At 46.9% G+C, this 14,901-nt stretch overlaps 1 protein-coding gene across 7 annotated transcripts in view; it reads right to left on the minus strand.

Moving 5' to 3' along the window:
* Positions 1 to 14,901, minus strand: part of MORC2 (MORC family CW-type zinc finger 2) — a 103,649-nt gene that overhangs the window by 58,271 nt on the left and 30,477 nt on the right. For all 7 annotated transcript variants that reach the window (XM_037878417.2, XM_037878416.2, XM_037878420.2 and 4 more), the window contains 4 exons: positions 10,870 to 10,978; positions 10,308 to 10,467; positions 10,092 to 10,203; positions 8,502 to 8,627 (listed from right to left, as the gene is read on the minus strand). In XM_037878417.2, the coding sequence (XP_037734345.1) occupies positions 8,502 to 8,627; positions 10,092 to 10,203; positions 10,308 to 10,467; positions 10,870 to 10,978 (507 nt within the window). The remainder of the gene's footprint in view (positions 1 to 8,501; positions 8,628 to 10,091; positions 10,204 to 10,307; positions 10,468 to 10,869; positions 10,979 to 14,901) is intronic.

A 14,901-nucleotide genomic window follows, 5' to 3' on the forward strand; every position in this document is an offset into this window, starting at 1 on the left:
CAAGAACGCCCTCTACCTCATGGAATCTAACAGGGCTCCAATGAACTCGATTTTTTGAGTGGGAGCTGAACAGGAGAACTGTATACTGAAAGTGGCATTCTCCTACCACAAAACAAAAACTTTCTGTGGCTCAGAAGAATTGCCACATGAGAGTAGATCCAGAGCAGCAAACCAGTCATTCTGAAACTGCACGGGGAAGATAGCTAATAGAGTGATCATGTGGAACTCACATACTTGATGGATTTGCTGAGGCTGCGAAGGTCAAGAATAGGTCTCCACCCCGGCCTGGGATTTCAGTATCAGGAAGTAGCAGAAGTAAAAGCTGCGGCCAGAGTGTTCGGGCGGAACTTCCTCCACCGCTTCCAACATCAGAGAGCTGACCTGTTCGATGAGAGTGTTTTGTGAGAGGGGTCCCTGAAGAGGGACGGGGAGGGGTGTGAAAAGGGTCTGTGGAGAGGAATGGGATTATGTAGCCCGATATGACAGTGTCTAGGACCCAGCTATCAGAAGTAATCAAGTCCCAAGCATTGTAAAAAAGTGGGCCAGCCTGTCCTCAAAGGGATGAGGAACAGAGAGGGTGGGGTAATGACTGGACCAGTGCTCTGGACTAAAGAGTCAAAATGGGTACTCAGACAGCACCGGGGGAGAGAGTATTGAGTGCCCAAAGCCTGAGCCTGATTGCATCCTCTCTTGGGATCTATCCCTTTTTCTAGGGTATTCCCGCTGTTTCGGGGGAAAAGATTACGCAAAGGAATGCGGCAGGCAATACTATTGCTGCACCCCATAGTGGTGTCTTTGCGCAGATAGCACGTACATGCCCAAGGATCTCACAGGAACCCTTAAAGCAGTGTAAAGTGTCATCTCTCATGTCTGGGAATAAGACTCAGCTGTCAAAGGGCAAGTCCTCAATGGTTTGCTGGATATCCAAAGCAATCCCAGGGTTTTGCAACCAGGAAGCCATCCTCATAGGTTCCGCTGAGGCCATCACCCTGGCCAAGGAGTCCACAACGTTGAGGGTGGACTGCAGGGACGTTCTGGCCACCAAGCAGTCTTCCACAGTGAATGCCCAAAACTCCTCATGTGAGGCCTTGAGCAAATGGTTGTTGAATTTAGACATGGCTGACAAATTGAGGAAATCATACTTGTACAGCAAAGCTTGTTGATTTATGATCCTCATCTGCAGGGATGAGGTATGGTTCTTCTGGGCAGGAAGATCTAATCGCTTGGCGTCTCGGTCCTTGGGCATAGACTGGAACCTACTCTGCTGGAACCTCTTACCACCACGAAATTCAGGGCCCGATGGGAATAGAACCCCCCAAATCCTTGCATGCGAACAAAATAGCACTTTTTCATGCACTTAGTCAGGCCGGTGGTGTACTCCACAGGGCTTTCGCCAGCTCAAGGAGCACATCGCTGACTGGGAGGGCCACTCTCCCAGGGATGGCAGGCTGTAAAATGTCCACCGGTTTGGTGTGTTCTCTTGGAGAAACTCCTTCTGGATGCCCAGCCGTGCAGCTATATAGCGTAAAAGGTCCTGATATACCTTGAAGTCTTCCGGAATAGAAGGGGAGGATGAATAAGGAAATATGGCATCATCTGGTGACAAGGACGAGAGTCTTGGCTGAGCCAAAACAGTCTCTCGTGCCCAGGAAGACGTACCAGGGAGGACTCCGGCAGCTCAGCAGAGGGGAAGACCATTGATACCTGGGTTTACAGCTAATCCACATGACTTCAGCTTTGAACAGGACCAAGAGCAGGATCTCTGAGAGCAAGGAGCATCCCACCAAGTCCAAGGAGGCCACTGATACGGTGGCCAGTAGGAACCAAGACATGGACCTCTGTCTCAGCCACGGGGCACGTGCCAACTCTAGGAGTCATACTGGTCCATTAGCAGTCCCCAGAGTTCATCGGGTAATGCAGAGTGGGAGGATGACAACTCCAACTTGGAATCAGAGACCCAGGATCTTGGCGGCATGGGAGGAGCGATGCCTAAGGGCGTCAACAGGCATTCTGATTCATCCATTGTCCAGAATGAGGTGGGAATTGGTGCCCCCAATAATGGCAGTACTATTGGCATCAACCATGCTGGTGCCAAAGGCAGCGTCAGTCCCAGCGCAAACAGCGGTACTGGAGTGCCCGAGTGCATCGATGTTGAGAGTGGTGTGAGCTGCCATGGGAGTATCTTTGGTGTTGACTGCAGCAGGTCCAAAGATAGTCCCCATGCCGAGGTCCCCTGCACTGATTCCAGTACTAGCTTCATGCCCATCACAGGAAGAGAAGCATCTAGGTACGGTGCTGAGAGGAACAAAGGTTCAGTGGCACGCTATATTGGAGGGGCTGCCAATGGCAAAAGCCTTGGAAAGCCCTGGACCAGCGGAGAGGATGGAAGGGAAAGGCAGAGCATGTCCGCCACAGCCTGATACATTGACACAGTGCATAGTCAGTACCAGCATTGCCGACGTCGATACCGGACTCAACAGACGCCCGGAGGCCAGAACCAGAGTCAACAATATGGAATTTCTGCCCTTGCCACTTGGTTCTTGGGAAGAGTCAGAGGAACCTGCACCATCCCGCATGCTGGAACTGGTCCCGTGCTGGTCTGTGCTTTTTCTGGGGAGGCAGAGGAGTCCGCCCGCAACCTGGAGTGGTCCCCACTAGTCTTATGACATCTATTCCTCGGCGCCAACAATGGAGAACAGCTCCTCAACATCTTGAGAGAGTCGCCTGCCCCGGACCCAGAGGCAGCAGCACTCTCTGAACCCAAGGGTGATCTTCGACTCAAGTAGGGCCTCAGTACTGGATCAGGCTAAATGGCCTGTTCAATCAGGTGCTGCTTGAGATGAAGGTCCCACGCCACCTGAGTCCAATTCTTGAACAACCTACAGAACGACCAATGCTTTTTAAGATGGGTCTCACCAAGCCAAAGCAGGCACAGTGTGTGGGGGTTGTTGTTGGGGATCGTCCCTCCACATGAGGGACCACGGTGAGGGCATCAATGGGGAACACTATCGACAAACTACTAAAGATACAATAAACTAAGCTAAGACTAACTGCAAGGTTGTGTGACTACAACCATACAAAGCTCCGATTCCAGCTACAGGTGGTGAGAAAACATAGGGGTCAGGGCAGTGCCACCTCATATAGCCAGGGGAGGGGACACAGTCATGAGCATCACCCCTCTACAGTTACTGCTACACAAAAGCCTCCAGCTCCAGCATGCTGGGCATGCACACACCTGAGTGGAATACATGCATCTACGCGAAGAACTACCAGCTCTACAGAACTCCTTTATCCCTTAGAACTAATAGGTAAGGTCCATGGAAAGAAAATCTGAGTTTGCTAGAGTCTGCTTTTTTGAAGTCCTTATTCTGCTTCTCTCACTCCTTCCCCTTTCCTTAGAATTATGAAACCTATAATTTCATGATCACTTTCACTCAAAAGGACTTCAACATCCATATTTACAACCAATTCCTCTTAGTCAGAATCAAGTCTAAAATGGCTACTTCCTCCATCTTCCAAAGGGTTTTCCCCCCCCTGCATTTGGTGAAAGAGGCTCATGGCCATCAGAGACCAAGTACAGGATCTTGAGACCAGAGTGGCTGAACTGGAGGAACTAAGGGTGACAGAAAGATACACAGACAAGATGTTCTGGAACACAGCAGAACAATCCCACCCACAGTCTGATAGCTTCTGTGCTGTTCAGGAGGATGAAAGTCTCAGGGAAGGAGGAATATCATGCAGCAGCAGAGGGAATTGATCCCATAATTGGAACCATCCTTCCAGATGATGTCATGGTATCCTCTTGCGCTGAGGATTTCTCTCCGGGGAGGGACCACCTCTTATTAGGAAGAGAGAAGTAATAGTAATCAGAGAATCATAGGACTAGAAGTTACCTCAAGAGGTCATCCAGTCCAGTCCCCTACACTCAAGGCAAGACTAAATATTATCTAAACCACCCCTGAAAGGTGTGTGTCTAACCTGCTCTTAAAAATCTCCAATGATGGAGATTCCACAACCTCCCTCAGCAATTTATTCCAGTGTTTAACTACTCTGACAGTTAGGATGTTTTTCCTAATGTCCAACCTAAACTGCCTTCCTGCAATTTAAGCCCATTGCTTCTTGTCCTATCCTGAGGTTAAGGAGAACAACTTTTGTCCCTCCTCCTTGTACCAACCTTTTATGTACTTGAAAATTGTTATGTCCCCTCTCAGTCTTCTCTTCTCCAGACTAAACAAACCCAATTTTTTTCAATCTTCCTGCATTGGTCATGTTTTCTAGACCTTTAATCATTTTTGTTGCTCTTCTCTGGACTTTCTCCAATTTGTCCACATTTTTCCTGAAATTTGGCACCCACAACTGGACACAATGCCCCAGTTGAGTCCTAATCAGTGCAGAGTAGAGCAGAAGAATTACTTCTTGTGTCTTGCTTACAACACTCCTGCTAATACTTTCCAGAATGATGCTTGCTTTTTTTTTTTTTTTTTTTTTTGCAACACAGTGTTACACTGTTGACTCATATTTAGCTTGTGAACCATTATGACCCCCAGATCCTTTTCTGTAGTACTCCTTCCTAGGCAGTCATTTCCCATTTTGTGTGTGAAACTGATTGTTCCTCCCTAACTGGAGTGCTTTGCATTTGTCCATTTCTCCAGTTTGTCCAAATTTTAATTCTAACCTCCAAAGCACCTGCAATTCCTCCCAGCTTGGTATCATCTGCAAATTTTACAAGTGTACTCTCTATGCCATTATCTAAATCACTGATGAAGATATTGAACAGAACCGGACCCAGAACTGATCCCTGCGGGACTGCACTTGATAAGCCCTTCCAGCTTGACTGTGAACCACAGGTAACTACTCTCTGGGAACAGTTTCCCCACCAGTCATGCACCGACCTTATAGTAGCTCCATCTAGACTGTATTTCCCTAGTATTTTTATGAGACAGTCATGCGGGACGGTATCAAAAGCCTTACTAAAGTCAGATAGACCACATCTACCACTTCCCGCATCTCCACAAGGCTCATTACTCTGTCAAAGAAAGCCATTAGGTTGGTTTGACACGAATTGTTCTTGACAAATCCATGCTGACTGTTACTTATCACCTTACTATCTTCTAGGTGTTTGCAAATTGATTGCTTAATGATTTGCTCCATCATCATTCTGGGTACAGAAGTTAAGATAACTGGTTAATTCCCTGGATTTTCCCTATTTCCCTTTTTATAGATGGGCAAATATAGTGCCATTTTCCAGTTTTCTGGAATCTCTCCTGTCTCCCATGACTTTTCAAAGAGAGTCAATGGCTCAGATATCATCTCAGTCAGCTCCTTGAGTATTCTAGGATGCATTTCATCAGGCCCTGGTGACCTGAAGACATTTAACTTTAAGTAAATTTTTAACTTGCTCTTTTCCTATTTCAGCCTCTGATCCTACCTCATTTTCACTGGCATTCACTATGTTCAATGTCTAATCGCTACTAACCTTTTTGGTGAAAACTGAAACAAAAAAGTAATTAATCATTTCTTCCATTTTCAGTTATTGTTCTCCTCCCCACCCCCATTAAGTAATGCACCTCCCCTGTCCTTGGTCTTTCTCTTTCTTCTAATGTATTCATAGAATGTTTTCTTGTTACCCTTTATGTCTCTAGCTATTTTAATTTCATTTTGCGCTTTGGCCTTCCTAATTTTATCCCTACATACTTGTGTTATTTGTCTATATTCATCTTTTGTAATTTGACCTAGTTTCCACTTTTCATAGGACTTTTTTTTTTTTTTTTGGGGGGGGGGGGGGGGGGGGGGGGGGAGTTTGATGATTGATGATCTCCTAGTTAAGCCAGGATGCTCTGTCGCCATACTTCCTATTTTCCCTACGCAGTGGGATAGTTTGCTCTTGTGCCCTTAATAATGTCTCTTTGAAAAACTGGCAACTGTCTTAAATCATTTTCTCCCTTAGACTTGCTTCCCATGAGATCTTACCTACCAACTCCCTGAGTTTGCTAAAGTCTGCCTCCTTGAAATCCATTATCTTTATTGTGCTGGTTTCCCTCCTACCATTCCTTAGAATCATGAACTCTACCATTTCGTGATCACTTTCATCTGAGCTGCCTTCCACTTTCAAATTCTCAACCTGTTCCTCCCTATTTGTCAAAATGAAATCTACAACAGTCTCTCCCCTGGTAGCTTTCTCCACCTTCTGAAATACAAAGTTGTCTCCAATACATTCCAAGAACTTGTTGGATAATCTGTGCCCTGCGGTGTTATTTTCTCAACAGGTTTCTGGGTAGCTGAAGTTTCCCATCACCACCAAGTCCTGGGCTTCGGATGATTTTGTTACTTGTTTAAAAAAAAGCCTCCTCCACCTCTTCTTCCTGGCTAGGGGGTCTGTAGTAGACCCCTACCATGACCTCACCCTTGTTTTTTACTCTTGATCTTTACCCAGAGACTTTCAATAAGTCTGTCTCCTATTTCCATCTCAACCCCAGTCCAAGTGTATACATTTTTAATATATAAGGGAACATCTCCCTTTTTCCCCTGCCTGTCCTTCCTGAGCAAACTGTACCCTTCTATACCAATATTCCAGTCATGTGTATTATTCCACCAAGTCTCTGTGATGCCAACTATGTCACAGTTGTGTTTATTAACTAATATTTCAAGTTCCACCTGGTTATCCCCCATACTTCTCGCATTAATATACAGACATCTAAGATACTGATTTGATTCCCCCCCCCCCCCCATGTTCTCTCGTCTCTCCCTTAACCCTGCTATAATGGCCCATGCGGCCCCAGATTCCAAACCTTCTCCCAGGTCTCCATGTTTTTGACTTGGATTGGGGGATTAGATTATTAGAAATAAAGATAGTTGGGTTTGTGATAACCAGGAGTACTCCATGGTAAACTCCCTGCCAGGTGAAAAGGCTGCAAACCTCTCAAGCCATCTGGACAGATGTACGTGCAGTGCTGAGGAGGCTCATGGTATAGGTAGGTACCAATGACATATGGAAAATCTAGGAGGCCAAATTTAGGCTGCTAGACAAGAGATTAAAGTCCAGGACTGCCAGGATAGCATTTTCCAAAATTCTTCCAGTTCCAGCTGGATAGGGCCAGACAGACAGGCAGAACTGCAGGCTCTCAATGCATGGATGAGATGATGATGCTCAGAGGAGAGATTTAGGTTTATTGGGAACTGGGGAACATTTTGGGAAAGGAGGCACCTATACAGGAAGAATGGGCTCTACCGAAACCATAACGCTGGCATGTAGAATCAAAAAGGTCATAGAAGAGTTTCTAAACTAAGAGCTGGGGGAAAGCCAAAAAGTGTGGAGGAGCACATGGTTCAGACAGACACATCCCTTAGTGGAGGATTCATTAAAGAGGATACTCTATGTCCTAGTGAGGAAGAGAAAATAGAAATGGATAAAATACACACAGGAACTGAAGAGAAATGGTCAAATGAAAAAAAGAGTGCTATTCAATTATATCACATGAAGGCAAACATCTGAATATTGACAAATTTTATAAATGTTTGTATACAAATGCAAGTAGTATAAATACTAAGAAGGATGAATCTGAGTGCCTGGTATTAAATTAGACTCTGGGTGCCCCTAAACCCCCGACTGCTAGAAGCCGGGACTGGACAACAGGGGATGGATCACTCGATAAATTGCCCTGTTCTGTTAGTTCCTTCTGATGCATGTAGCACCAGCCAAGGTCGGAAGACAATATAGCCATTCTTATGTTCTTAAGCAAAAAGTTGTCTCCAATACACTCCAAGAACTTATTGGATATTTTGTGTTTTGACGTGTTACCTTTTCAACAGATGTCAGGATAAATAAAGTTCCCCACTACTACCATGTCTTGAGTTTTGGATATTTGTTATTTGTTTTAGAAATGCCTCATCCATGTCCTCCGCCTGATTTGGTGGTCTATAGTAGACCCCTACCATGATATCACCTTCCCCCCCCCCCCACCATAGTCTGATTCCATGGATTTGGAAGTTGATGTCTGAGTGAGTTTAAAATGAGGAAAAACCAACTTTGCCCAGACAAAGTTAAAACTGCTGTATCTAAAAACACCACCACCACACACTTAGTGTTTCTAGACACTCGGCCTACTTTCATTTCCACGTGATATAATTTTAATAATACCCCAGGTGGGAATTTCCCAGCCATAGCAAACTGGTTATTGCTGTCTGAAACAAAGTTGTGACATGGCCAAGAACAAGACCTTCACTCCTTTGTATTCCCTGAAAGGGAACTGAACCCCATCGGTTCCAGGTAGGATTTTCGGAAGCCTTGGCCTTTTCCTTGACTTTAATGGGAACAGAAGTAGGCAAACACTGATCGCTATTGAAAATCTTGCTCTAGGACTTCAAATTAGTCACCGTCTCTTGATTTTTATGGCTTCTACAGGGTCTTATAAATGGCAAACACACCCAGCAAGCTACCAGGGATATAATGGGACCACAGGGGCTTTGCGGCTGAACATGGTCCCCTAAGTCATGGATCCTACCTGGGCTTGTAGAGGCAGCAGGAAAGTCGCTTGGTTTGCACTTTGTGTCCATGGATGAAGATCCTCATTCTGGGATCAATATAAAGGACAGCAGCATAGGCACGGAAGGAACGACGCTCTGGCTTCCTGCAAGAGGAGGGAGCTTACAGAAACGAGATAGTCTAGTCAAACCCAAGCAGTGCCCTCTACTCCACTTACCAGAGAAGACAGCCCATCCTATCCAGCCCTGAGCAGCACCCCAACACTGTGCCCACACCAAGTTTATGACTTGGTATGGGGAGAGTGTTGGGGTGCTGCTCAGGGTTTGGATAGGATCTATTTGGTTGGTTTAGGACCAATTTGTTTATTTTCTTGCTATAAACCAGCTTGAAGGATGGACAAAACAGCCTACCTGGCTCGTGTCTGCATTCCACCATGATGAGCCACGCTGAGCACTGTCCCAGGTTCCCCTTCACTGAGAAAGCCTTTGCCCATCCATATCAGTCTCCCCTTTACTGAGCAAAGAGCTCTAACTGTGCGTGTCTGACCAGTGATCCAGGCTCCCTTACACTGAACAGACGGTTCCCATCCCAAAAAGGCCCCACCCGCAGTCCTTTGAACAGAGAACCCAACATTCAAATCCAGTCCTACCGCCCCCTCATCTTGGTTAGGCAGCTAGCCTCACCTGAACTCCATGTCTGGTCACAATATAGGTGTAGCCACCCAACTCAGTCACACTCAAACAGTCCAGGGGGTGGGAGGGAGAAGAGGAGGGGCGGGCTAGAGATTTGCCTTCCGTCCCAGTAATCCCTTCTTTCAAATGATTATAAAACTCACTCTGTACCCCAGGTCCCTACCTCCCCACATCTGAATTAACCAAGTATCAGTGCCACATTTGCTAATGTGCTGTTGTCCTCTTTGGGCATCCAAAGCACAAGAATAACTTACATGAGCTGTTAAGTGCATCTAAGCTGCGTGGCTGCATAGCAGCCTATTAAGCACCACACAGGCAGGCGCTCAGGGCTGTGGCAGAGAGAGATGCCTTTCCACCAGCCCCGGACCTGCTGCGGCTGGGGCAGAGGCGTCCCTTCCCCAGCCCGGGGAAAGGCGCCCCTCCCCCAACCTGCCGCAGCTAGGGGAGAGACGCTCCTCCCCCGGCCCCAACCCAGCCCAGCTGTGGCTGAGGCACCTCTCCCCCCACAGCCCAGGTGCTGCTGTGGGGAGAGAGAGCTGGAGGGAGTCCTGTCTCCCCACCATAGCCCCAGGACAGCCTGCACCCCAAACCCCTCAACCCCGGCCCCACCCCAGAGCCCACACTCCCAGCTGGAGCCCTCACCCACCCCCATACCCCAACCCTCTGCTCCAGCCTTGAGCCCCCTCCCACACGCCGAATCCCTCCACTCCACCCCCACCCCATGAATTTCATTCTGCATATTCCTGGGCAAAATTAGAGGGAACACTGAGCAGGAGAGCCAATGAAAGTCTGAAATCCCAACCTGATGCACTCCAAAATGCAGAATTCTCATCAACTCACCTGCATAAACAGGATACATCAACCTACAACCACCACAAACCATTCATACAGACAACCCCAGCATCTGTTGCACTTACGTTCCTTCAGGGGGTGTTTCTGCCATCTGGATATCTCGGGGGTCGGAGGTCACATCCAGCTCTGGCTCCCCATTATCCATCAGTTTGAGATTAAAGATAATCACCAAGGTCCCTGAGTAGGAGACAAACTTGAGGTTAGCTCCATGTAATGCCATCCAAATTTCTTCTCCTTTTTCATCTCCAATTGCCCTATGCCCAGCACCAGTTTACACTTACCCTTCTCCCCAGGGATTTTCTTAAACTGCTCCATCACCTCTTGTTCCGACTTGAAGGGGGAATACTTGTAAATGAGCTCAGTCTCAATAGAAAATTTCTCCATGTTGTCGGTCATGGGCTCCTGGGTACGTGTGTTCCAGGTGGGCAGCGGGACAATCACCTGTGGAAAGGATTGGATGGGGATTAAGATGAAGCTCCAACCCTTTCTCTTGAGAAAGACACACTTCACTGGCTCCCATGCTTGGGTTAAGTTATTTCTTCTGATGGCCTCTACCTACAGCATTGATCCCCTTCCTACCCACTCCAATAACAGCGGAGTATTAACTCAGTGTCCAACACCCAAAAACCCTGGTTTCCCATCCCCTCAGAGTTACCTTTTTATACAGTTCATCTTCTCAGACCAAGATATTTTACCCCAAGTACAATGGAAACCACAAGAAAAATCAACCTCAAAACAGGTTCTTTTCCTCTTAGAAGCTCAGATGAGGTACAGAGAACAACAGAAGGTTCATCTTAGCAAATTCCCAGCATTCTATTTTAGAGTGACAAAGGGCATGCAAACCTCATCGATGCCTTCTTCCTCGTGAAATGTGCGCGACAGGAAAAGGCAGGTCATGGTGGTGTCTTTCTTAGTGAAGAGGATAAAATCCTTCCCAATCCGCATGGAACCCCTAGAGGCAGATTTTAGAGCGTGTGGAAAGTCAGTCTGAAAAACTCAACGCTTCCTACTACAAGTCCCGGGCTACCAGGGTCCCTTCCCCTCAACTATATTAATTTTGAAATGCAACAAACATGAGATAATATCTGAATATCTCAAAATGGTTTAAGACAAACATCTTGTCATGCTATACGAACAAAAATCCAAAAATCATTCAGGCCCAAAATAACCTGACTCACCCCACAAAAATGACAATCCAGAAAAGGACATATTTTCATAGGATTAGATGGAGGCCTGTGGGCTTGTTCCCCAAAACATCCAGCACCAGCTATAGCCAAAGGTAGGATCTTCTAGCTCCACAGAAAACCTGCTCCAGACTCAGTTGGATGCATATACAGCACAAGGCCAAGTGGGCATCACTTTCTCCAGCCACGTGGGCAGCAGCAGTGGCAGCCAGAAGAGCTCACAGGGTGCAAACTATGGAATCACTACAACCTTCAGAGCTCCTTGCCCACAGTGGCCAGCACTAGCTCCAGGGCACGGGATCCAGTGGCCTCCCGAACAGCCCTGCCCAACCTTAACCTCTCTGTCCATATGCTTCTCTCTCCTTTCCCATTTCTACCTCTCTCTGCCAGTTTCCTTCTCCCCCACTCTTTCACCATTCGCTTCCCCTCAAGCACTCCCCCTATAAAGGAAAATGGAAGTGACTTATGTGTAACTGAAGGTTCTTTGAGATGTGTGGTCCCTTTGTGATTCCACACATAGGTGCATTGTGTACGTGCATACCCGAGTCTGGAGATTTTTAGTAAGCCGTGTCCCTTGGTCCGCACATGCAGAATTGCTCTCCTCATGCCCTGAACCAAGGGTAGAAGGGAAGTGTGGAATGATGATGCTCCAGTTCCTCCTCTTACCATGAATCCAATCATGATACGCAACAGAGGGGATGGATGACAGGTAGTGGAATACAGACAAGGACCACACATCTTGAAGAACCTCCAGTTACAAGTAACCAACCTCCATTTCTTCTTCGAGATACACTGGAGATTAGCAAACAGGAGTCAAACAGGAGGTGGGTACAAGGATGCAGATGGTATGGATATCTGCAGTACTGCCATTCCCACAGCTTTATCTGCAGCAGAGGTTTGGCCTAACGCTTAATGTTTTGTGACAGTACGGACAGAGCTCCAGGTAGCCACCCTACACATATCTAATAGAAGTATGTCTCAAGAGGTTGCTTGTACTCTAATGGAGTGGATTCTCATTCCCTCCCAGGGTTAGAGGAAGGATATCTGCTAGTTGGTAGAGAAGGATGATGCAGCTTGAGCTCCATTCAGAGAGTGTCTCTGGGTAGATGATAATGCTTGACCCTTGATCACTTTACTGAGGCAATAAATAAATAGTCTACATGTTTTCCTAACTGCTTTTGTTCTCTGCAGATAGAATGCCAGTGCCCCGCTGGACATCTAGAGAGAGTGAAGCCTTCTCTCCTCATTAGAAGTATGACGCTTTGGAAAAAAAAAGTACCAATAAGTGGATGGTTTGATCTATGTGGAATTCAGGAATTACTCTAGGAATGAATTTTGGTGGAGGTGAAGAAAGACCTTTTTATGAAAAATGGTATATAATGGATCTTCCATGAGTGCTCCCAGCTCGCTCACCATTCTGGCTGATGCAATGGCAACTAGGGAGGCAACTTTCATCAACAGGTGGGACATGGAACAAGTGGCTATTTGTTCAAAAGGAGATGTGGTAAATACTGAAAGTATTAGATTAAGATCCCATTGTAATGTTGGTTTAACCACTGGTGGGAAAATTCTAATTAGTCCATTCAGAAATCTAATTGTCGTTGGAGGAGTGAAGATCGTATGATCTTCAAACACAGGATGAAAGGCGCTCACTGCTGCGAGGTGGACTTTATTCCAGTAGGTTGGTGATATGCATGCTGGCTTCTCAAGGGGTCCAGGTGCCTTGTGCAATGTGATTGTCAATGTGGGCTCCCCAACATAAGAGGGAAGCATCCATGACAACAGTCACCTCGGGTAAGGGTGTGAGAAAAAGAACCCTCACAAACTTTTTCTGGGTTTGCCCGCCAGGCAGGAGAAGCCATCATCTTGGCCGGGACTGTTATTCTGGCACTGTCATAGAATCACAGAATATCAGGGTTGGAAGGGACCTCAGGAGGTCATCTAGTCCAATCTCCTGCTCAAAGCCCCAGCCCTGTCGTCTGGTAAGTAGACAGACTGAAGTCAGGTTTGTAGACAGTGGAGGTGGAGCCTCGAAAATGGCGTTACGTGAGTGCATGAGGCCACATGGCCTAGAAGGGAAGGGCAGACACTGACTGGAGTCTGAGGTTTGATACAGACCTATTTTATCATATTACTCTTGGTGCGGAATCTCTCCATCAGGAGAGGTAGACTCTTGCTGTAGTCAAGTCCAGAACAGTTTCTATGAAATCTGTGGTCCTTGTGGGAATCAAAGTTGACTTTTCTTCGCTGATACAGATTCCCAGGAGAGATAACAGACTAGAAATGGGGTTGCTGACTGGATCTCCATGCTGGATCTGCCCATCAGTAGCCAGTTGCTGAAATCTGGAAAGACAATAAAGCTGTTTCTTCTCATCCAGGTCGCCACCACTGAAAAAGACTTTTGCAAGACTCTAGGTGCCATAGCTAGTCTGAACAGGAGGAGTCTGAATTGGTAATGGTCTTGTGGGGGAGATGCTCACATGCAGAGAAGGTGGGGAAACCAGAACTGGCAAGGTTAGAATGGGGTTATCAGAGTAACTCTGGCTTTCTCCCTCCTGATCTTGCAGAAGAAACGCGAAAGCAGGGGTAGCGGGGGGAAAGGCGTAATTGATCTGGTCTGACCAGTGGATGACAAGGGCATCGCCTTGGGAATGCGTGCCAAGATCCCCTCTGGAGCAGTATGTGATGATTTACTATTGCCACAGAAGGCAAAGAGATCCCTAGTCAGATCTGGTCTGGTTGAAAATGTCGCTGACCTACGGTGTCATGCCATTCATGGTCAGTCACCAATTTCCTGCTGAGAGAGCCAACAATCATGTTCTGAGTCCCTGGAAGATAGGCCGCCAACAAGATCTTGTTGGCAATGCACCAATTGCACAACCAGAGCACTTCTGCACAAAGCGCCAGTGACCACATGCCCATTTGTTGGTATAATAAACTGTAGTGTTATTTTCAGAGTAGCAGCCGTGTTAGTCTGTATCCGCAAAACGAAAAGGAAGACTTGTGGCACCTTAGAGACTAATGAATTTATTTGAGCAAGCTTTCATGAGCTACAGCTCACTTCATCAGATGCATTCCGATGAATAGTATTATTGTCCAACATAATGAGAATATGATGGGAGCAAACCGATGGGAGAAATACATGACACCCTCTGTACCGCTCTGGGCTCCAGACTGTTGATATGCACTCTGGATCCCCAAGTGGTCCAAGTCCCCTGGGTCATGTGCTCGCTCATATGGGCATCCCATCTGGCAAGTGATGCATCCACGATGATCTTCATGGCTTCTAACTTCTCTTGCACTTCTCTGTGCAGACCTGACGAGAGAGTCTGTCCACCATTGGAAGGAGGATAGTACATCCGGGGGAAGCTGTCAGCAGCAGGTCCATGGTACGTCACGTGGGAGAACAGACCTTCTGGAGCCACAGGTGAAGGTACAGATGGGCGAAGGCAGTGATATATGTAAAGCCACCACATGGCCATGGAAAGAAAGGCAAGTCCTGACTGGAACAAACAGACTGATGACCACTTGGCAATCAGCTCCTGCAGCATCTGAAATCTGTCCCTCAGTAGGCAGGCTTGTGCCAAAACTACATCAATAGATGCCCCAATGAATTCTAGGAACTGTTGGGGTCCAAAATTGATTTTTCAAAGTTTACATTCACCCCCAGGGAAGAGAGAGAAGTATAAGC

This window comes from Chelonia mydas, chromosome 15, assembly GCF_015237465.2.
Source record: "Chelonia mydas isolate rCheMyd1 chromosome 15, rCheMyd1.pri.v2, whole genome shotgun sequence".
NCBI lineage: Eukaryota > Metazoa > Chordata > Testudines > Cheloniidae > Chelonia > Chelonia mydas.